This window comes from Equus przewalskii, chromosome 30, assembly GCF_037783145.1.
Source record: "Equus przewalskii isolate Varuska chromosome 30, EquPr2, whole genome shotgun sequence".
Classification (NCBI taxonomy): Eukaryota; Metazoa; Chordata; class Mammalia; order Perissodactyla; family Equidae; genus Equus; species Equus przewalskii.
The window spans coordinates 28,192,642-28,216,752 of NC_091860.1; the positions used below are offsets into that span (position 1 = coordinate 28,192,642).

At 51.0% G+C, this 24,111-nt stretch overlaps 1 protein-coding gene across 33 annotated transcripts in view; it reads right to left on the reverse strand.

Moving 5' to 3' along the window:
- Window positions 1-894: 894 nt before the first annotated feature.
- AKR1E2 (aldo-keto reductase family 1 member E2) overlaps window positions 895-24,111 on the reverse strand; it is a 35,793-nt gene continuing 12,576 nt past the window's right edge. For 4 of the 33 annotated variants that reach the window (XM_070601845.1, XM_070601847.1, XM_070601848.1 and 1 more), the window contains 12 exons: window positions 19,626-22,866; window positions 17,941-18,225; window positions 15,204-15,335; window positions 12,469-12,636; window positions 10,240-10,356; window positions 7,938-8,015; window positions 6,172-6,294; window positions 5,361-5,458; window positions 3,301-3,427; window positions 2,694-2,778; window positions 1,564-1,645; window positions 895-1,308 (listed from right to left, as the gene is read on the reverse strand). In XM_070601845.1, coding sequence (XP_070457946.1) covers window positions 1,266-1,308; window positions 1,564-1,645; window positions 2,694-2,778; window positions 3,301-3,427; window positions 5,361-5,458; window positions 6,172-6,294; window positions 7,938-8,015; window positions 10,240-10,356; window positions 12,469-12,636; window positions 15,204-15,335; window positions 17,941-17,988 — 1,101 coding nt within the window. In that variant the 5' untranslated portion in view covers window positions 17,989-18,225; window positions 19,626-22,866 and the 3' untranslated portion in view covers window positions 895-1,265. The other 29 variants (XM_070601850.1, XM_070601851.1, XM_070601861.1 and 26 more) reach the window with 28 other exon arrangements.

The window sequence follows — 24,111 nt, forward strand, 5'->3', positions numbered from 1 at the left end:
GGAAGGGACTGAGGCACTGGAAGGTTACCTAATCTGCCAGGATCCCAGAGCTAGACAATGATGGGGCTGAATTCACACCCAGGACATCAGACTTCAGAAGCTGCTCCCAGCGTGGCCTGGGAAAAGATGGAAATGGAAACCACGCGGAGGCCACCCATCCCCAAACCAGTTGCCTTCAGCCACTGGGCAACAAAAGCAGCTCTGGTCCTCCGTCCCTTCCCAGGCATTGTGCCAGCTGGGGGGACTTTGGGGGTTCATACAGTAGACTGAGGGGCCCCAGGGGGCGGACGCCCAGGTTTCCCTCTGAGTAACTCCCTGCAGATAGAAGCCAAGTCCTAGAGGCTGGCTGGCTGAAATGACCAGTGGGCCCAGTAAGTCCCATCCCCAGAGATGGTGTGCACTGAGGGCACAGACCAGGCCGCAGGGGAACATGGATCACCCTCAACGAGCCTGTGTGGACACCCACCTGTCCTCTCGAGGTAGGACAGGACTCATGCCCCTCCTCAACACAGTGCATGGGGCGGGGCGGGGAAGACCCACATTTCATCTCCAATTTGGGGTTTCCACAGGTATAATCTCACTTCCCAGAAGACTTTATTATAGAATTTAAAAATTAAAATTTAGATTTTAAATGAGAGAAAAGGCCTCTCTGTTGAACTGACACATCTTCCTGCTTTCACCCAGTTTCCTTCTCCATGTGTGAAGGTCAGGATTTCGCTGTGGGATCATCTGGGCAGACTGGTAGGGAGCAGGAGTTTGGACAAAGCGGGCCGGGCCGGGTGGTGAGAGCTGCAGCCAAGCAGTGGGAGTGGGTCTCGTGATGCTGTCGTCTCGACTCCAGACACGTTTCAGTATTTCCTAACCCAATTTTTTTTTTAATGTGAAGGCAAATGATTTATGAGTCATCAAATATCTTTTATTTTGAGCATCAGGCCACACGGTACATCTTGTAAAAATCCCATGATACTGCATGCTCAAAGGATTCCTAACGCCTGTGTGGGTCCTCCACGGAGAGGGGTCACTTCTCTCGCAAGGGACACGTCCTCCCTCAGTCACAGACCACACTCCAGTCTTTGGATTTCTCAGGGGACTCGGCTTCTCTTCCAGCCGGGAATCCACCTGAATCAACCTCTGCCCCTCTCGTCCCTGGCCAAGGCTTTCTCTGCCTCGGGGACACAGGCCCTGTGCCAAGGTGGACGGACACGGGGTTGGGACATGGGCGGGTTGGCCTAGGCCGAGCAGGAGGAGGACAAGGGGGGCTACCCTCAGTACTCGATGTTGAAGGGATAGTCCTTGTGATTTCCAGCTCTGAAAAACAGAGGACAAATCCAAACCAGAAACAGAGAAGGATGATTATTTTTGCAGAGAAACATTTTAAAAGACGCAGTTATGGATCTTTAAACTCCCTAATGTATTAAATTTAGTCTTGGGATTCGTCCAGTGGCTCATCCTCAAACAGAAAAGAATCATGAGAAGCTAAAATGTGTATGATAAACACCTACTGAGGAACCAATCATTCAATCTGAGTTTTCTGAAAGGAAGCAAAGGACGAGCCGTATTTACATGGGGAACGTCGCCAGTCGGAGATTCCTGTCCAGGCCTAACATGTCATTCATATCCTCTTCTGATAATTCGAAGTCAAACACCTGGAACCAAAATAAAATGTTCATAGGAAATTCAGTTCAGTGAGCACTTGGCTGGCATATGTTACCTGCAAAGCACTGTGCTAAACCTATGGGGGGGGGCGGGCACAAAGACGTAAATGGGACACTTCACGCAACACCCGAAACTTCCCCTGCACGTCAGCCTCGGCTCCTGGATGCTCTTGGACTTGGACCATTTGCCCGGGGTTGGCTGAGCTGGGGCCGATTAGGAGCCCTGGAAAACATGGGACATGTATTGCATTGGTGCTGTAGGAGCGAGGGACATGCTGTAACCATTAAAAGGTGCAATGAAGAATTCTTCCCATTTCTCAAGAAAAACCCCAAAACAAAAGAACATCTGTTCCACCCACCCCACCAGCTAGGGAGACACTTGGTCGCCGGGACTGTTAACTCTATAACACAGTGCCATTTTTATTTCTGTTCCTTCGAAAACAGTATTCTAAGCTGCCCCACCGCCCCAGGTTTAGGATTTTTTATCCTAAAATTGGGGCTTTTCACACAGGTGAGCCAACCCCACCCCACAGCTGAGGAGCCGGGAAAGAAGAGAGCACGGAGTGATTCCGTCTGCGCCCGGGAGGGGACAGGTCACCTCGACCCACAGGACATCCCCCGACCCCGACCTCCAGCAGAAGCAGGGACTCAGTGTCAGTGGTTCTGACTGGAGGGAGAGCTGGGGACCGGGGTGGAGTTTGGGTTAAGGGGGGAAAGAGCACGGTTCTTGGAGGGTCCCTACACATCAAGTGGGGCAGCATGGGGAGCATCACTGAGCAGCGCCGGGACAGGCAGTGCCCTGAGCTCTGGCCGTGCCCTGCCTGCTCGTCACCTCTCCTTCCCCTATAACCCCGTCTGCCAGCCCCCAGGCTGGTAAGTGCCTGCCCCGCCCTTGGCGCCTCCTGATGTGGCTGATGCTTCATCCCGCCCCTCTCCACCGCGTCAAAGCCACAGGGGCTGGGCCTGCTTGGGACAGGGGTGAGCCCCATAGTGAACACAAGATCCCAAACCCTCTGAGGCCAAAGAGCGGAACACTTTCCTGGAAATTCTCAAGAATCCAAGTCTGGGTGACAGACTTGGGAATCACTATCACGTGCCTCTGGATGTGAAACCGGATCAAAATCTGCAGGAAAAAAAAGTCTAACATCAGACAAAGGGAGACCGCCTGGGGTCAGCTCGGGCGTCTCCCTCACAGTTCGTGTTTGATGGTGCAGTCAAGCCGAAAAGTCAGGGATGGCAGGAGTGTCTATTACAAGCTCTTTTGTTCCAAAGGCCTTTAGAAACGAAACGGGCGTTTTCTGAACGGTTTTAGCAGTGTGCCTGTGCTGGCTGCTGCTGGAGACGCTCAGAGGACCTTGAGTCCAGTCCGCCAAACAGCTGGACATTAGAGGAAGGAAGAGAGAGAGACGCTCCCTTTCCGTTCCATCAGCTGCGGGGCTGAGGGACACGGCCTGGGGGTTCCATGTGCACAGAACTGCCCGCTGGTCAATTCTGTGACGGGCTGAGACAGGAGCGTGGCCCGAACAAGTGGGAACGTGGCGGCCCCCAAGGGGCAGGTGAACACCGGAAAGTGCTAGTCAGTCATCAGCTTGTCCAGGGTAAGCAAGCGCGTCCTCCTCCAGCCCAGTGGGCAGCCCCCACCCACCTGAGCTGAAGACTTGCTGTGCTTCTCTGCGATCCTCTGAATCACAGGGTCCTCCAGCAGGTGCACCCCCTCACTAGAGCCAAGAGCACAGGGCAGGCGCTGTGAGATCAAACACGTCTGCATCCTTCTTAAAAAGAAAACAAAACTTTCTCCAAAACGGAAAAGCTAGATTTATGTTTTTGTCTGATCACGATACTTGCTCAGTGTGGGAAATGTCAAAGATGCAGAAAAGCTGGTCACCCAACTCCTACCATCTAGAGATGACCCCATAACATTTTGGTGGAGATGGCTAGACACGTGGCTTTTCACGTATAGTTGGTGCTTTTTCTGAGAACCAGCGGGCATCCCCAGGGCATACAAGATCATAGGCTCTCCAGGGTCTGGCGGGCCCCTATCACATTTAAAGGCTCTCTGACTTCTGAGCTCTTCTTGTAGGCCCTAGAACAACGCCTACAGCACCATAATAAATAACGGTTGATGAGGATGATAACTTCAGAAGAGTTCACCTCAAATACCAAGACAAGTTGAGACTGTGAACAGGTGGGACCTAATGTGCAGAGGATTTGAAGGCCAGCACAGAAGCTCTATCCCTCAACGTCTGTCCTGCAGAGGACAGGCCCCAGTCACTCCGGAGAGCCACTTATTCAGCAAATGTTTATTAAGCATTTACCACGTTCAAACACTGGGCTAGAAACAGGCTTCGGCCTCTCCTGAAGGAACCAGCAGAACCCACTCCATTCTGGCCTGGGCCCAGGATCTCAGGGGGCTGCCCTCCCCCCCGATGGCTCCCACCACCCCAAGCTCAGCTGCCGAATATGACCCAGCTTTCTAGGAACTCCTGAGCTGCTACCAAGCTCTAACACACATGCTCTATTTCACACAGGAAACACACAGGTAATAACAGTCAAGTAATCTCAGCCTTTTCTGGGCCCCTGATACGTCCCAGGCACTGAGCTGGGGGCTGGGCAGAAAGTCATGAATTAGGTGCAGTCCCTGCACTCAAGGAGCTCTGACAAGGGGAAGAGACTGAGAAGAAAATAATGAGAAGACAGTGTGACAAGGGCTGTGGACAAAACATGAATAAGGGGAGTCAGGTGGGCTTCCTGGAGGAGGTGATGCTGAATCGTGCCTTTCGTCAGAAACTGGAGTTAGCTAGGTTAAAAAAAATACTACTACCAACAAAATCTCGAGGTAAAGAGGACAGTATATGCACCGAGACCAGAGAGAACATGTTCCATTCCAGGAACCTCGCGTAGTTTCCAACAGTACCAGTGTGTCTGCAGGAAGAAACGAGGCCAGAAGTAGGCAGAGGCCAGACCAGTCAGGACTCCTAGGCCATGCCGAGAAGGGAAGGAGATTTAAGCAGGAAAGTGACACAATCATACTGAGACAGCGCCCTTCAGCTACCGTGTGGACAATGGATTGGAACTGGGCAGATCCGGCAGGAGTTAAGAGGCGGCTATCACAGCCTGAGAGAATTCTGATTTAAGGAAGGCGGCAATGGAGAGAACAGAGACCAGGAGACAGACTCCACGTTCTCTGGCAGCGCCATCAGTGGATGTGCGGATGGACTGGACTGGGGGCGTTGGGAAGGCGTGACTTCCACCTTTCTGGCCGAGGCGGCTGAGTGGGTGGTGGCTCCTCCGCTGACGTAGGGAGCACAGTACACAGTTCAGTTTCTGGGGAAAGTTCACATGTGGAGGTGGAATCCACAGAGATCGAGCTGTCTGCACAGCATCCCGATAGAGAAGTCTGGTGGAGGACTAGATGTCGTCAGGAGCTCGGCGAAGAGGTCGCTCCCAGCTGGTTATGTCTCTAAAAGGGTCACTGCCCTTCTCAAGGCAGCCCCTCAAAGTGACTTGCCTCTGGCTCCCAGTGCCATCTCCCTCCCTCAGCCCACTGGGCCCAGGGGTGGCGACAGTGCCCCCTGCAGGGAGCCTGCGCTCTCTCCACACCCTGCCCACACCCTCATTAAGCCCTCCACTAACTAACCACGTTAAATTGGAGGGTGCGTCTATTTCCTGCTAGGGCCTCAACTGGCAACCACTGGGCATCTCTACCTGGAGCCACCGAGGGGCAGGTAAGCCGTCACGGACACACCTCTGGATTGGCAAAAACTGATGAGATTCTTCTGTGTAAGATACGGGTGGCACTCGATCTACAAAGAGAATCGCAGCTTACCAGAGGAGACTGTCTCCTAGCACCCTCGAGAAGAGGGCCGCCCTTCATGTCTGGGCTCCGCTGCTGACAAGCTACGTGAGCACCTCGGGGCCTGAGGGTCTAGGCCCGTGACATGAAAAGGCTGGACTAAGTGACAGCTGAGATGCCGGCCTGCTGTAACCAGGCTTGAGGAACACTTACGTCATCTGGACGCTGGCGCAGCACCCGCTCGGTGAGGTCCCCCAGCCCCGCCCCCTCACCTCCTCTGCAGCACCAGCTCTGTCTGACATCTCATGTGTGGCAGTTACTTGCTATTTTCTATCTGCTGCCACTAGGATGGGAGCTCCTGAAGCAGGGCTTTTGGTCTGATCTTGTCTTGTTCACAGACGTCTCCCGAACATCTAGAAGAAGCCAGCCTTCCAGAAGTTACTCAGTAAATACTTGTCAAGTGAATGAACGAAGCTGGGAGTTGCATGTGACAAACTCACGCTACAGGCAACGCCAACCCAACAGGCCTTAGAGAAAGGTCTCTCCCCATTCACCCGTCACCTGCCTCACTGCTCCCTAAGTCACGATTTTGGACAGACACGAGGGAAAAAGGCCTCCTTCACATGCTCCGCTCCTGCTTGCATTTCCAGTCCGGCCGTGTGGAGATAACAGCTGAACAGCCAGCTCCAGCCATGAAAGCCGCGCGGCTGCTCACAAGCTCACCTGGTTGTTCACCGGCTTGAACCTCAGGTTGGGTTTGTTCAACAGCCTCTCAAGCTGCTCGTGGTTGAAGTTGGACACCCCGATGGCTCTCACCAGCCCTGCATCCACCAGCTCCTCCATGGCCTGAAGAGAACTAGGAATTACTTGGGCGTATGGGCTCTGTCTACTCCACTGACAATCCACGTCGCACAGTAGTCTTAAACTGGCTCCCCCCACTATTTTTAAATCTTTCACGTGAGGCTTCATCGGCATTTCCGCACTCGAGGTCTCCTCCCAGCTCCATCACTTGGTAGCTGGGGGACCTTGGGCATATGACATGACCTCGCTAAGCCTCGATGTCCTCATCAGCAAGACGGGAACGACCTTGTCCAGGCCCCAGGGTCAGTTCTAGGATTCCATCAAATGATACACACAGAGCATTAGCTCAGGGTGGGATCTAGCAAACACTCAACACACTCCAGCTGCTGCTACTGCTAGTATTCTGAGTAACTGCGGATATGGGGCTTGCAAAGATGTCCAGTGCAGCTTTCTTTGCTCACTTCTCCTTCTACCCTAGAATATAACCTTCTTAGGGACCATGATGCATCAGCACTCTCCTAGTCCACCCTCCAGTTAACATTTTAAGGGACTCAAGGGCAGAGCCAGCCAAAGCTTTGCGCTGGTCACAGATCAGCGAGATGGTTTGGCCTTCAGCTTCAGAAAGAGCGTGGCTCGAGGCCAGGGTAAGTGACAGTGACAAGTCTTGAGTGGGTGCGGGGCTGGTGACCAAGTCATTGTGCACCAGTTACTGCCTCAAAGCTGCAACAATCACTGGGGACCTCAATCGTGCCACACAAAAGCCCCGAGTTTAACCCAAATCTTTAGGAGAGGCAACATAGTGTGACAGAAAGGGTTGGCCCCTAACACTGGTCCTGACATCTCAGACACCTCTGGAGTCTCTGCTTTGCTGGAAGGAGAGGCCAGCCTGGCCTGGTACTCCTCCCTGTCTGTGCTCCCCTCCTCTCCCTGCCTGGAGGACCTCCGCACTCCCCGGGCTGCACCCATCAATCTCACACGAATGGCTCCAGAATCTCATCTTCTGAAACTCAGCAAGTCCCGATTTGAACTCGCTTTCTTCCTGTGTCCCACACCTGCCGTCCTCTACCCTTGTGTTGTTTGCAAGACTGCACACACCTGGTCGCCTGCGCTAGAAGCCGGGGTCGGCAGGAATCCACCTGTCCTCCTCCCACCCCCTCACTTCACTGCCACGCATCTCACACCCATCACCTCCCCTGACTCCCACTTTACTTCAGGCCTCATCGCTTTTCGTCCAGACTCTGGCAGCAGGCTTGAAACGCAGTGACCCTCCCTCCAGGCTTCTCCCAGCCCCACCCCAAACTTCACCACGCTGCCAGAGTTGTCGTTCTGAAATGTTTACAAAAGAGCTGAAAGGAATCATAAAATATTAGTAGTGGTTACCACCGGGTAATGGAAAAATGGATTTTTAAATTTTTTTTATACCCTTCTATAGTTTCTGTAATGACCATGTGATATTTTTTAACCAAAAAAAATAAACATTTGAGAATAAAAAAGAGGTCTGAATTAGCTATCCCTAAAATAAATGTTTCAGAGACGAAACAAACTAAAGTAAGGAAACCAGACAGCCGTCTGTCGTCTCAGGTCCTCAGCCAGGTGTCCGTTTCCGCTTCAGACTGCACACCTGTGTCTCGAGGAGACAACCCAGTGTCTCTGAAACAACAAGCTCAGGATCTCACGGCTCAGCTCACCTCCCACGTGTCCAGGAAGTCCGTGTCGCTGGGTATAACCATGCCTTCTTGGTCCAAGGGCAACTCGTTTCTCCCAGACTGTGAGAACCAGAAGAAAAGAGCTTACTGGGGGTTTGTGGTCACCTCTGAAGAGGAGACAGGGTGGCGGGAGAATCCGGATGTAGGGGAGATGCTGGAGGTGGATCAGCAAGTCCAGGTCAGAGCCACGGCCCTCACACTAAGCCGAGTGCCTTCCCTTCTCCAGGGCTGGTGTCACCTGTACAAGACCAAGGGCTGGGTGGACTGGATGGTCAGCAAAGTTCCAGCCAACCTCGACGTTCACTGCCCACCTTGCACGGACAGGAAAGGGAGACCCTGAACCCTCGCCTGTTACCAGAAAAGCATTTAGCAATTTCAGGTAAAGAATGGGGAAAAGGGTCTTCCTTCACGTCTTAGGAGCCCCCTCCATCAACCTTCTCCCAAGCCCACTGTTGGGATCTTCTTTTCTTACAATTCTCATCACAGTGACAGAGAATGGAGAATTAACACAAAGTGCCCGGGAGAGTAGGGCAGAGGGACGGCATGAAAGGGGGACTGAAGTCATCCCTCAGAGCACCTGCAGGTACCGCTTCGCAATCTGCCTTCCTCGCCCACGCACGGCTCCGTGTAGCATGTCACGGGGGATGGGGGACGACACATGTTTACTTAACAACACCTACTCCTTAGCTCGAGCAGCAGTGGGGAGAATGTCTAAAACTGCGGGCTGATCCACATCTTAGGGAAATTGTTCATGATAAACCGAAGCTTCAAATCTGCCTCCCATGTGGACATGATATTTCTCTCTGCCTCTGCACAAACACCCTCCTGACCTCGCTCCCAACCAGCAGACAGCACAACAGGTCCACCGGTTCCCACCTGGCTGAAGACGCACTGTCTACACTGCATGAGAATAAGGCCCAAGGAGTTTCAATATTTCTGCATGATGTTTGGATTCCCCTTCTAAGCATTTATGCTTTATTTTGTTAACTCTCAATTTCTCATAAATGGAATTCTATTCGGTAATAGGTTGAGTGATCTGAGGGCTCTTCCTTTTCTATCCCCCAGGCATCTGCCAGAAGATGCGGGCCTGGCAGAGCAACGGGCATCTGACCTGAGCACCTGCTTCTGGGCCCCGATAATCTTACTCAACCTTTCTGCGCCTCAGTTTCATCATCTGTACATTGGAGATATTAACAGTTCCCACTTTAGAGAACCATCGTAAGGACTGAATGAGTTCACATGTGTAAAGTGCCTAAAACAGGACCTGGTTCATCGTTAAGATAACACTAAGAGCTGACAGTAAGTGCGACCCAGCTGTTATCATTATTTTAAGCATTATTCTCTGAGTGCACTGGATTTCAAGGATACAGAAATAATTTCTGAACCATTCTCTCTTGTTCTGCTCCCTGGGTGTCTCTGTTCTCTATGGATGTGCCGGATGCACAGTGCCACATCCTTTTGTGACGCTAAATACAAAGCCTTCACGGAGAGCTGCGCCAGAATGAAGCAGGTTCTGTTGGTGCACCAGTAGATCCTCCGACAGGTGCACCCACGGGAGGTGCCCAAGGGGCACTCGCCCACTCCGACGTGGGACGAATCCTCCCCAGGACTGCCATGCTCCCCGATGCCACCTGTGTGACTGTGTCCTCAGCCAGAGAGGCTGTCATCTCAGTCTGGGGCAGGTGTGCAGGGACATCCTGGCCAAGACCAACATGAGACTGAGGCCGGGAAGCTGCTGAGCAGGGTTTAGAGACAAAGGGGATGTGCGGAGCAATCAAGTAAAGAGAATAAAACCAAGTGGAGAAATCATCCACCGCCAGGTCGAGTGGACCTGCTGCCAGTGAACAAGCGAATGTCTCCCAGATGGCGAAGGAGCAGCCACTCCCCAAAGAGAACAGGCCCAACAAGGAAAGACGGAGCCAAGGAATTCACTTAGCCTGGGAGGTGACACGGCAGCTGCTCGGAGCAGCAGTATTTCCCGTCTCATATCTGCTCTCACCTGAAGACCTCTAGGCAAACCAATGCTCTCTCTGCTTGGAGAAGAAATGACTGGTTTGGAACAAAGAATCACAGTGTGTCAGAACTGTGGGGGCCTCAGAGGTCCCCATGTCCAAGCCTGCCCTGAGCTGAGGCCCAGAGATAACCGAATGTGTGTGTGAGGCCGACGCAGCCCGAGAACCCACACGCCCTGGCTGCTGGCCCAAGCTCGTCCCACAACCAGATGGGGTGTGATTGGGAAAGGAGGCGCTGCCAGCAGGGTATCTCACCATCTCCCGAACGGTACCTGGAAACCCATGGGCCAGTGCATGAGGTAGAGGTCCAAGTAGCTCAGCTTCAAGGCCCTGAGACTCCGGGTGCATGCTGCTTCCACCAGGGACTTCTCATGGCAGGTGCACCAGAGCTAAGAGGAGAGGGAGCAAGCACTGACACACGGGGCCACAGAGCCAGTATCAACACGACATCTGCCACTGGGGCCCACAAGTCTGGGATCCGGAGGAGGAACAGCCTCCAAGACTACATGGAACAGACACACTAGAGCAATGGCATCATCCTCAGAGGGTTCCGGGACCCCTCAGGGAGGGATCTCCAAAGCTGGGCTCCTTTGGGCTGATTGCTCCAAAAGGGAGTTGGAGACCCCGTGAAATATTTGACGGGAGGGCCGTCTGGTGGTTTGGATCCACTGGGAGCCCCACCCAAAAAACAATGCCTGCGGGCAGAAAGGATATGAGGAAAAGTCAGAAGAATTTCTACGTCGTGTTTCTCACTTAAATGCACTCTATGTTAAAGGTCCTCTGCTCCTAAGGCCTCACAATCGTGCAGGATAAGAAGTTAGAGAAGTTAACATACACCGCCTTATCCTTGTTAGACATCTCCATCCACGCCCTCTTTAAGGAGAAAATCTGTCATTTGCTTTTCCCCTCATTTAGTATTAACTGTGACAGAAACTAATCTGAAGGCCTATCACAGCAAGAAGAAAAAACAAAAATAAATAAGTAAAAGAAAGACAATTAGAAGATGTAAAAACAAACTACAAACCCAGTGTATTAACAAAAGTGAGAAAAACTGCAAGTAAATACATCACAGTGTAAACAACAGTACTCTCCGGATGGGGAGGATATAAGTGATTTATTTTTTTTAATTGTATTTCCCTGACTTTTCCAAACTTCAAGCACTCTGAGCACACACTTCCACTGCTGGCTGTGATGCACTCAGGAGCAACCCATCCCCAGACTGGCGGCCAGACTTAGGAATCTCCAGTCACCCATCTCCCCTACCTCGACAGTCAGAAGGGATTCCCGCTCCTCTGCCACGTTCACAGCCAGGCCTCTCCACTACCAGCCCTGCACTCTAGCTTTAGACAGCACTGAGGAGTTACAGAAATTATCTATTTTTTTTTTTTTCCGTTTAAAGATTGGCCCTGAGCTGACATCTGCTGCCAATCTTTTTGTGTTTCTTCTCCCCAAAGCCCCCCAGCACATAGCTGTATATTCTAGTTGTAGGTTCTTCTAGCTCTGCTATGTGGGACCCACCTCGGAGTGGCCTGATGAGCAGTGCTAGGTCTGCGCTCAGGATCTAACCAGTGAAACCCTGGGCCGTGGAAGCAGAGTGCGCGAACTTAACCACTCAGCCACGGAGCAGCCCCCAGAAATTATCTTAAAGTAATACAGAAAAGCAAATCTATGACAGAAACAACAGTGAATCTTGCAATTATAGAAATTTAAATCACTCGGGAGACTACTGAGATCCAGAGTCTCGTTTTACATGACGAAGCTTGGACCCTGAGCCATCCAGTGACTGACCCAGTCTCTCACAGCCCGTGACCTACAGCTGGAATGTGAACCCATGACTCCTGGCCTAACATTCTTTAATTCTCCACTATCTCAGTCTACGCTGGCATTTCCTACAGGGGCCGCCTCCTAACTGGCCTTTACAGCCACTCTTCTTCTCTATCGTTTCCCACTGTGCTAGTTCAGGCTGTCATCATCTCTCACCACACTGCCGTTAATGTCTCCTGCCTCCTATTCAAATGCATGCTTCTTTCAGCTGCTACAATCTCCTGCCTACAATACAAGTCTCGCTTATACAGAATATAAGTCCCCTATTTAATAACCTCCAACGGTGCTCCTCTCTCTATGCGAAAAGACTAAGCTCCTTAGATGGCATCCAGGCCTTCCATGATCTGGCCGGTCCACTCCGCCAGCCTCGCTTCTCATTGCTCTCTGCTGCCTAACAGTTTTCGATCCAGGAACGCCAAGCTTCTTCTAGGCCCCTGAACCAACTGCGCTGTGCGTGCCTTGTGCCTTTGCTCGAGCCGTCCCCTCTGCTTGTCACGCTGTCTCCGACACCTTCACCTGCACCACTCCCAGCACATGCATGAAGCTACAGACGTCCTTGTCAGGTCTGGTCCAAGTACGAATGGAGTCATCAGCTCCTCTGAGGAGACCAGAGAGCCTCCATGCGCTGTTTCAGCGACCTGCTACCCAAGCCCCGAGTAGTCCACGGGCATTCCTACCTTACTGACAATGAACAGGTCCTCCCGCTTTACCACGCCCTCCTTGACCTTGAGCTGGATCCCCACTCCAATCTCAGTCTCGTTGTGGTAGAAGGAGGCGCAGTCGAAGTGTCGGTAGCCGGCGTCAATGGCCACCTTCACGGCATTCGTCACGTCCCCCGGAGCCTCCTGCCACATGAACAAGACAGAAGTCACTCAATTTCTCCTTCTCTTTCTAGAATGTAGAGTCAACAATACACAAAAAATGAAGTCATTGAGTCGGTACTGCTGTCAGTCAGTCCTAACATTGGGGCAAGTCAGAGTCAGACAGGATTTATAGATAATCTAAGTTCCAACTCCTTTACTTACTTGGGGAAAACACCACAGGTATTTTTCGTGCCTGCAAGTAACCGAGCTAGAGGCAATGCTTCCTGAAGGAACGAAGGAATCAATAAGCGCAGGATGAATAATAATAACAACTGAGACACAAGGAGGTAGAGACTCACCTCCACCCACAAAGACCACAAGTCCAAGTGTAAAGGTCAAGCGGTGTGTCCTCTCACAAAGATAATCCATCACACAGAGCATCTGCCCAAACCCACAGGCACAGTGTGGGTTCCATCGGGAAAGCGGAAGTTCAGAGAAGAAGCAGCTCCCTGTAGACATGGTGCTCAAGCAACAAGGGCTGGAACTAGAGGGAAAAGCGTGGCAAAGGCTCACGACACCACGCGACCGAACACTCCCAGAGGGTGTCATAGCTCACAAACCACTTTCACACTTGAACTGCACAGGGAGCCCATGAGATGTAACAGTATAATGATCTTCATTTATTAAGCAACAGATTCAGAACGGTTGAAAGCTAATGAACCAAGTATCCATCTTAAATTAGAAAAAGAACCACCAAGAAATGAGAAGGAAAGAGAAAATGAAAATAAGAATGAGGGCCCCTGGGACTGGCTCTGTGGCCGAGTGGTTAAGTTCGCACGCTCCACTGCGGCGGTCCAGGGTTCAGATCCTGGGCGTAGACATGCCACCGCTCGCCAGGCCACATTGAGGCGGCGTCCCACATCCCACAACTGGAAGGACCTGCAACTAGGATATACAACTATGTACAGGGGGAGTTTGGGGAGATAAAGCAGAAAAAAAAAAAAAAAAAAAAGAACGAGGGCCCGGCCCTGTGGCCTAGTGGTTCAGTTTGGCACGCTTTGCTTCGGCAGCCCTGGGTTTGCCGGTTCAGATCTTGGGCACAGATCTACACCACTTGTCAGCCATGCTGTGACAATGACCTACAAACAAAGTAGAGGAAGAGGGGCCAGCCCTGTGGCTGAATATTTAAGTTCACGTGCTCCGCTTCAGCAGCCCAGGGTTTCACCAGTTTGGATCCTGGGCACAGACATGGCACCGCTCATCAGGCCATGCTGAGGTGGCGTCCCACACAGCACAACCAGAGGCATTCACAGCTAGGATATACAACTATGTACTGCAGGGCTTTGGGGAGAAGAAAAAAAAAAGAAGATCAGCCACAGTTGTTAGCTCAGGTGCCAATCTTTGGGAAAAAAAAAATTTCATTTAAAATAATTATTAAAAAAAAAAAAGGAGAGGAAGACTGGCACAGATGTTAGTTCAGGGCGAATAGTCCTCACAAAAAAATAAATAAATAAGAATGAACATCAAATAAAGATATGCTAGAGAAAATCAACAAAGCCAGAGGTCACTTCTTTGAAAAACCTTAATAAAGTAGACAAACTTCTGACAAGACTGAGAAGACCTTTTTTCCTTTTCATGACATGAACGAAAACCAGCACATAAAGGTAAGAGATTTAAAATCTAAGAAAATATTATCAATAACTATAAGCCAACAATTTAGAAAAATGAAACAAAGTGAAAAAATTCATAGGAAAGCTTAAGAAGAAATAAAAGCTGAACTGTCCTATAATTATTTAAAAAGTGAAGCGATTAGTTAAACACACACACAGTTCTATAAAACTTTCAAGAAAGAAATCATCCCACTTTAACATAAAACCTTTCAGAGAAAACAAAGAGAGGAAATACGCCCAACTCCTTCTACCAAGCCAGCATAACCCTGAAATCGAAAGCAGACAAAAATATTGAAAGGAAAGTTACACATTCATTTCACTTATGAATATAATTGTAAAACTCCTAAGTAAAATAATAACAAATTGGATGCAATAATACATATGGAAAAATAATATACCCACCCACATTGAGTTATCTTGGATAGCCAAGGATGGCGTGATATTAGAAAATCCACAATAATTCACCACATTAGTAGATTAAAAGAGAAAAAAATTAAAAAACAAGAAAATCATCTCAATCGCTGTTGGCTAAGATTCAACACCCATTCATGATTTAAACTCTCAATAAATTAGGAAAGAAGGAAACTCTTTAACCTGATAAAGAATATCCATGTTTAAAACAACAGCAATGACAAAATCAAGAATAAAAACAAACAAACCAAAAGACCTAGGGCAAACATCATCCTAATCCTGGACACAGCAGAAGCATTCCCTTTAAAATCAGGAACAAAGCAAGAAGGGCCCCTGCAGTGGAGGTCCTAGCCAGAACAAGCAGCTCAGAAAAAGCAATCTGAGACTTCAGGATTGGAAAAAAGGAAATGAAACTATCATTACTCGCAGATGCATAAGATCATGTATGTAGAAAACCCAAAAGCATCTATAGGCAAGTTAAAACAATAGTATCGTTTAGCAAAGTGGCTGGAAATTTGATGAGCATACCAAAGACGACTGTTTTTCTATGCACCAACAGCAAACAAGTTGAAAACATAATTTCAGAGAAGTGTCACTTCCAATAGCATAACAGACCATCAAGCACCCAGGAATACATCCAACAAACGAAGTAGGTGTTCTCTAGAGGAAAAACCATATGAAGAGATAATTAGTGACGGAATATATTTAGGACAATTTATTAACAGAGAAATATACCATGCTTGTAGAAAGACAGATTTAATGTCATAAAGATGTTAATTCCCCAAGTTGACCTATAGATTTAACGTGATTCTACAGGCCCAGTCAGAGCTCCATCTCCACCTCTCAAATCTGGGCGGTCCTTGTGTTTTCCTTGGACCAAGAGAATGCAGCAGAGGGGCGGGTTCGAAACTCAGGCCTCAGGACGCCTGGCGCGGTCCACCTAGTCCCCCTTGCTCTCTTCTGCCTCGGCCGTTACCATGGGAATATTCCCAGACCAGCCTGCTTGAGGAGAAGAGGCAAGTGCAGGCAAGCGGGGGAGTAGCCACAACGGTCCCAAGTGACACCTGACAAACCCCAGACGTGTGAGAGAGTCGGGCCAAGACCCACACAGCTGCCCAGCTGACCACCTAATGCAGGGGTAACGAACCACACGGTGTTGTAAAGCCACCAAGTTTTTGTGGTTGGTTGTTGATGTAGCTATCTCTTGGGCAAGAGACAGCTAATGGTAGATTTGTGATGTGACATCATCCAAAGTAACTAAATAAAACAAGCCTTTGCATGGATCAGGGAAGGGTGATCGCAATTAATCCAATTCTCTGTACCTGAGGTCTAACAATAACCACAAATGAATGTCTCAGCCCCTTCAGAACAGTTCTCACAGCTTTTCCTTACCCTGTGTACAAGAACACAGGTGTGGACTCGCACACTGAGCTGTGTGCAGACGACATAGCAGACAACGGACAGAATTAAAGTCAGGCAAGAAATGCAGAACACTTAAACCCACCCAGTGCTTACGGAACAGCTGCCTACTGTATGTCTTTGGCTAGATGCTGAGAACCACAAGGAATAAAATTACATCCTTGGCCTCTAACAGTTGATAAGTGGATAGAAGAAATAACTGAAATAATAATTGGATGAGCAGGGGTTGGTCATTCTAATTCCTACTCATCCAATAACCTCCTAAGTGACTTCTTAAATGAACATCTTTTTATTAAAGACTAAGTTAAGGGGCTGGCCCCATGGCCGAGTGGTTAAGTTCACGTGCTGCACTGCAGGCGGCCCAATGTTTTGTTGGTTCGAATCCTGGGCACGGACATGGCACTGCCCATCAAACCACGCTGAGGCAGCGTCCCACATGCCACAACTAGAAGGACCCACAATGAAGAATACACAACTGTGTACTGGGGGGCTTTGGGGAGAAAAAGGAAAACAATAAAATCTTTAAAAAAGAAGACTAAATTAAAAAAAAAAAGCACATTTGAAAGGCTTTTTAGTTAGTGCTGTGTCTTAATCGCTGACAAGAATTAGAAAGTCCCAAGCAGAGAAAGTTCCAACATGATCTCACTATCGTGTTTTTGCACAGGGAAGGAGATAAAGTTTCAAAGTTCCTTTTTTACAACCCAGTTGGCAATGTCAGCGCTTCCTTATCCTTTCAATCCAGATAACATTTTCTCATCTTCCAGGCTGGCTGCTGTTCTGATCTAGTTAGGTGACTGTCAATCTTTCTGCCCTTACCCAAGCCTCACAACCTTTTCTTCCGGGCTTTCCCTAACATTCTTTCTGAATAATTATGATTTGGCCTTGTGGGGACCTGGAATTGGCCACCCCAAGATATGTCTCTTTGGCATCAGGATTATTTGAGGCTGATTGCTTTTGATAAACTGGGACAGGGAAGGAGGAATGGAACTTGCCCTTTCTTAGGACACATTTATGTTTGTAAGGTAAATCTCTATCTGTAAAAGGTGCCTCCCCCTCTGTACCAGGAAGAAGAAAGGTGATGACCTTCTCTCTAAAAACTCTTAATCAATACCAAAGGCAAGGACTTAAATCTGCATTTTATTGTGCTAGTCTGGTAACCTCCTGTACCTGACTTCCCTCCCCCTCCCAACTTTGGCATTTCTTTAAGGATTAAGCATCTTTCTTTAGGCTAGGAACTGATTGCTGAGCTCACCTGTGACCGCCCAGCTCCAGACAACCCACTTGCCTCTGGCTACGCCCTCTGAGACAGCAGACCCACTACCTGCTGTGTCCATCAAGCAATGTGCCGACAGGGCAATCTTGTGACTATTGTGGGAGGGACATTTCAATCACATGTGAAACACCCTGTTTGGGGGTATATAACCACTATGTGCACCCCACTTCTTCAGTGCCCTTTCTTCCTTCGGGAAGAAAGGCCCCGGGCCATGGTTCCTCATAAAGCTTGGTTTAAATTTCTCTTGCTATTCTGTCTCATGTGAATTTAATTCGTTCTCCAGCCAGACGAACCCACATTTGGGAAGAGGAAATGTCCTGCTCCCCTACAGCCTCCATATGAAAATACCACAGGGAGACCTCCATTTTCAGAAAATCTATCTAAAAAGTCCATCTTTCAAACACAAAGGAGGAGGCCCAGAGGGAGGTACGGGCGACCAGCTGAGCCGGGTCAAGGCTGCAGCAGGGGTCCCTGCGGGTGTCCGCGTGGGTGGCCCCGCAGGTGGCCCCTCCGCGTCAGAGCGCACGCGGAAAGGAAAGGCGCCGGCTCCCCTCGACTCGGAGGCCCGCTCACCTTCCAGGTGCCCAAGCCCAAGATAGGGATCTTCTCTACCGTCTCCATGCTTCAGGACATCTGTGGCCGCCCCATGGCTCCTGAGGGACGCCCCCACAGCTGACGCCCGGATTGGATGGGGGCGCCCACGCGCCGGTTAACTGTTGCCGGTGGGCCCGCCCACATCCTTGGAGGAGGAAGGTTGGAGGTCGGGGAGTGGATGTGCGCACACGCCAGGCGTTGCTACCCAGGCAGGACCAGGGCGGGCACCGGGTCTCCCAGCAGGACGCCCGGGGAGCACAGCATCTGGAGGGGAGAGATGTCGGACTGACGGGCTGGGGTCCCGAAGTTCCCAGGGTCAGCTGGGCCGGGCCGTCCCCAGGGCGCCCGGGACGAGGGTGAGACCCCAACACCCACCGCATGGGGAGAGAGCTGATTCCTCCTCTAGAAATTGACGTTCTTGGGGCGGGGACCCCGAGGGTCCCACAGGCTCGTGGAAGAGCTTGTTGGCCTTGGTTCTCCATCGCTAGCCCTCTGTGCTGAGTCTAGTAAATGCTTTGCACGCCCTGCGGTCTCTGGGAACAAAGGGCAGCCTGGGGGCCTGGGGCGGAGGACCTGGGTAGTGCGGAACATGGCAGAACACTGGACCGCTCTTGGTGGGACCAGGGACCGGATCACCCTGCAGGAGCCTGGGGTCCTCGGTTGGAAGTGAACGGAGTCATTGCCCTGGCTGGGGTGTGGAGGCCTCGTGAATGATCTGGACACCCCAGGATGGTGTATGGAAACTGGGGGACATGGAGGATCCGAGGTCCTCATCCCCCCTGGAGCCCGCAAGTCCTGCTCCTTTGCCCCCTGGGGCCTGGGAACCCCACTGCCTTGATGACTCCCAAACAAAGGTGTGTTTTAGTTTCGTGTTTCCTGCCTGTGCCTGCAGTGCTGATGCTGACCACCAGGGAGCGGCTGTGCCCACTGTGCTCAACAGAGCAACTGGAGCCTGGAAGGGACGCCTAGAGGTCCCTCTGGGCCTCCCCCTGTCTCCGACCCAACATGCACCTTTTGTTACTAGCATCCATGCCCACAGTGTGAGCTGCTCAGATGCGAGAGGGGACTCTGAGATCCTCTCATTCAGCAACTGTTTCCCCAGCACCCGCCCTGAGCAGGGGCCTCCTTAGGCCAGGGGGCGGTGCTGAAAGGACCAACATGGTGTCTGCCCTCCAGGAGCTCACAGCCTGGAGGGGGAGGTGGACAAAACCACGAAAGCAAATCCACGTGAAAGAGAAGAGCAGGTGCTGTAGGGAAACGAAGCAGCGTGCTAGAGGGAGGGGAGGCCCCGGGTGGGGGCTGAAAGGCCTCCATGGGGACGTTTATTCTCTAACCAGCCAGCCCTGCACAAGGTTGAGAACAGCGTGCCAGCTGGAAGCCCAAAGGGGCAGAGATTCTGCGGCAGAAGAGACTTGGGCCACAGACGAGCTGAGAAAGGAGCCGGTGTGTCTAGAGTGAGCTTGGAAGGAGAGGAGGGCAGGGGCAGACCCTGGGGCCTGGAAGAAAGTGCTAGTTATCTATTGCTGTGTGACAACATTACCCTAACTTAGCACTTACAGGAACAGACATTTATTATCTCACAATTCTGTGATCAGGATCCAGGCTCTGCTCAGCTGGGAGCGTCTGCCTCAAGGCCTCCCAGGAGGCTGGGGCTGCACTCTCACCTGAGCCTCCACGGGGGCAGGATGCGCTTTTGAGCTCATTGACGAGTTACTGTGGACCCACAGTCTCAGTTCTTTTCAGTCAGCTGATCGTTGATCAGAGCCCTCTATTGATTCTTTGCAGTGGGAACCCAGGTGCTGGGGGGATAAGCACAGGAAAGCAAGCAAGACAGAAGGTCAGACTCTGTAAATCCTCTTGGAGGTGATAGCCATTACTTTTGTCATATTCTATTGGTTAGAAGCCAGTTACTGAGTTGAATTCACCCTCAAGGAAGGGATTACACAAGCACATGTGGACCAGGAGACAGAGGTCTCTGGGGGCCATTGTGGCTGCCCACCACATAGGCCGAGATGAGTCACTTGGGCCTGATTCTGAATATGAGAGGTCATTGGAAGTTTGATGCCAGAGGAGGATAATATCTGAATTTCATTTCATTTCAACCCTCCCATGGGATAGACAGACTAGGAAATGAACCCAGGCCTGTTTTGAGTTGTATCCTGTGCTACGTCCCCCTCCTTTTTGTCGTTCTCCCATCTCTAAGTTTGTGTATTAACCATATATATCACCCTACGAGTTTCATAGGTCTTCTCTCTCATATGCCTGATGACATCCTTAGGAAGTAAATGCTAGAATGGTCCCCGTGGTGCAGACAGGGAGACTGGGAGGCCGTGTGTGTGTGTGTGTATGTGTGTGTGTGTTGCAGGGGAACATGAGGCACTCCCACCCGGTGTGGGATCAGGTGGTTGGGGATTACAAACACAGGGCTTTGCCCTTGAGTGGCCACATCCCAATCCCAAGGAGTGGGGGCTGCTCCCTTCCTCTGCCTCCATCCATCAGCCCCTACCCCCGGCCACTTGCAAAATTACTTTAATGCACGTGTGGAAATATCTGAGAAAATTCTCTATATACTGCTTTCTCTTCACGTTACGGCCATGGGTATTTTTGCATTTTGCTACTGTTCATATTGTTGGCCCGTCCCTCCTTCGTCCTGCCTCAGCATCAGAATCAGTCAGTCCTGAACCTGGGTGAGACTTGCAGGCTGGAGACCATGAAGGCAGGCCGGCTGGAGAAGCTGGTGGAGCACCAGGTGCCTGCCCTCCAGAGCAGAAGCGCCTGTGTCCTCACCTGCCCGTCCACCTACTGCAACCTCGCCAGCACCCAACACGTCATGGTTTGCTCTTCAAAAAGTAGGTGTTTCTCCCCTCTACAGCACAGTGGTCACTCAGGCACCTCCTAGCTGTGTGTCTTGGGATTGTCACTTCCCCTCTCTGATCCTCAGTTTGCTCATGTGAAAACTGGGCTGCTAAGAGGACCAAACTCATAGGTTGTTGCCAGAAGTGAATGGGATATGCCCTGGACAGTGCTGCCCCTGGGCCTGGCCCTGTGGGAAGGGATGCCAAGGGCTGTGGTTGTCCTTATTTATGATTTTCCTCTCCCCCGTGAGGAAGCTCTCTGCCTCAAGCCTCACCTATCGCGTGGCCTTCAGCAAAGCTGTTTCCCATTTGTAAAGGAGGTTTCACATTCTGTGTGGGGGAGCCCATCCTGGGTGTAGCCAGAGCAGGAATCCCTGGGGGCTGGCTGAGGGGCCCCAGGTACACTCAGATGTCTGAGAAGGTTCATTCTGTCAACAGTATATCTATTAAGTGCACACAGTAGGTACAGGTACTTTTCTAGGCACTTAGCCTAGTTTAATGATCGGAGCAGACAAAGCTCCCTGCCCTCTGGGGCTTCCATTCAACTCGGGGAGTCAGCCAGTCCCACCAGACATCAGAGCAGGCAGAAGACACAGGATGTTCAATATGACGCCCTGCTGGCCTCTTTGAGATATGGATTGCTCTGCCCTCATGGTCAGAAGGATGACAGATCCCAGGAACTACTAAAGAAGTGAGTGGGCTTTGGGTCAAGAGAGAGGGCTCCTGTCTCCACAGTGGGGGACATTTGAGGGCTGAGGCTGGGGTCCTGGGCAGACCCTGGCTTCCATACCTGCTTTGATTCCCACTAGAGGGCCCAGGTCTGGGTCTGCTCCTGCAGGAGAGGAGTCAGAGAGCTGCCTCAGGGAGCAGAGGGGAGGCTGGGGGCTCAGAGCTGGCCCCTGAGAGAATCTATCCCCACCACAGCCCCTCCCAACCCTGCTCGCCCTCTGTCCTGATCCTGGGGCCCAGAACAGGATGTGTAGGGAGCACCCTGCTCACACATCGGCCTTGCACCTCCGTCCCCTGAGCCCAGCTGCACCTGGGGCTGGGGCTGGCTGTGCCTGCCATTCCTGAGAATAGCGTTGGTGGGAAGACGAGCCCCACACATAGCCACAGAGAATAAGGGAGCATGTTGGTGCATGAGCTGCAGGTTGAGGTGCCACGCTGGCCCGTGAAGGCTGGGCAGGACACACTCTGCATGTTCCCTCCTCCTTCACATATTTCTGCAGCACCTACTGTGTACCAGCCAGTGCAATGAATGGAGCAGGTACAGCCCCTGCCTGCCTTTGTGGAATTTGCCTTCCTGTGATGAAAGGGACAGAGAAGTGTGTCAGGCTTCCCTGAGGAAGGGGACAGGGGTCAGACCCTTGATCTGGGCTCCTGCAGTAGACACTCTTTGTAGCCCTTGCCTAGACAGCCAAATGGGGGTGCACTGGAGTGGGGCTGGCCTCTGGATGGGTAGGAGCTGGCACAAGAGCCCAGGTGCTGCAGGTGTGTGAGCAGGAAAGGCTAGGCCTCTGACTCTGCTGCCCACCTGCCTACCTCCAACACGGTCCGCTCCTTCTGGGCACCTGGCTGGACCAGCATCCAGAGGATTTTTGTCAGCCTGTGGGTTTGACTGCCCTAAAGCAGTTTTGGCTTATGTGCAGCTCACCATGCCTGGCTTGAACCTGGAGCACCGTGCCCACCTTCTCCTGACCCAGCTGGATGACCAGGAGCCCAGTGAGGCAGAGCCCAAGGATGAGGAGGCCAGGGATGGGTGCATGTGAGCATATGAGGAGGGATCCCTACTGGACCACTGAAGGACAAGCCCCCAGGGGCTGGTGTAGGGCCATCAGGTGGCCTGCAGTCTAGGAAGACTTCCTCTTGTGGGGTCCTGGGCTGCAGCTTCTCTAGAAGGCACTGGGAGGTGTTTTGTCTTTGAAAAGGCACATGGGAAGGCAGTCACGTTGATCTTTTCTCCTCTTGCAGCTCCAGTGCCATCTCCAGAGTGGCGCTGGCTCCAGCACCAGCTCCCGTACAATGTCGAGAGGTGGATCCAGCTGCAGACCTGCAGAAGCAAAGCTTCTCGAGAGTTAGAGGCATTTCCGTCTTTAGATTTGGCCCCACCTCCAGGAGCAGGTCCACAGCTAGAGCTAAGTGCACAGCCGGTCCGAGCAGAAACTCTGGTGCTAGGGCCAGCCTGCATCTCTTACCACCTGTGGGGCTGGAGCTACTCCTGGCATCCCTCAGTGCCAGCTCCTGAGCCACACCCAGCATGGAGCCTGCTTCCTCTTCCCTCTGATGGTATCATTTTTTTTAAAATTTATTTTATTGTATTTTTCTCTTTTATATTTTCATTTTTTTAAACATATTAAAATTTAGATTAAATAAAATCTAACCTTTTAATCATTTTAAATCGTTCAAGTCAGAGGCATTAAGTACTTCCCCATGCTGGGCACCCAGCAGTACTATCTAATCGCAGACTACGTTCCTCTCCCCAAAAGGAAAGTCTGTACCCCAAGCTGTCACTTCCCGTCCATCCCTTCCCCACGCCCCCAGCAGCGGCTACCCTGTTTTGTCCCTCTGTTTCTTTACCTAGTGTGGATTATTCATATAAATGGAGTCCTAGATGTCGCTTTTTGTGCCCGTCCACATATTTTAAGAGGGGACTAATTAATTTTGGCTTCTTTTTAAAATTTAAAATACTTTTTTATTTAAAACGGAAATCCCAGATGAACCAAAGGTTGTATGTGAAAACCGAAGCCTTTATAAGACATAGAAATATTCTAAATCTCAGGGTAGAAACCACTCTTCTAAGCGCCACATGAGAGCCAGGAGCCATAAACAGCTGGCCGTTCTGTAGCCAACCCAAAACAAGGAAAATGTCACCAGTGGAAGGACAAACCAAAACTAGGAAAGCATTCCTCAGAACCCAAGGCCACAGAAAGTTTTAACATCCCTGTGGTACCAACAGGTCTCAAAAAGCAGTGTTTTAAAAAGGGACAAAGAACAAACACATGCAGTTCAAACAAGAAGCAATGCACGTGGCCATAAATGTCAGAAATGCTCCCTCCCTGCTAAGGACACATTCAAATGTGAGCACTAGGGAGATGCCATTTGTCACCATCACTTAAGGTTTTGTTTTGTTTCTTTTGAGGAACATTAGCCCTGAGCTAACTGCTGCCAATCCTCCTCTTTTTGCTGAGGAAGCCTGGCCCTGAGCTAACATCCGTGCCCATTTTCCTCTACTTTATATGTGGAACGCCTGCCACAGCATGGCTCACCAAGTGGTGCCACGCCCACACCTGGGATC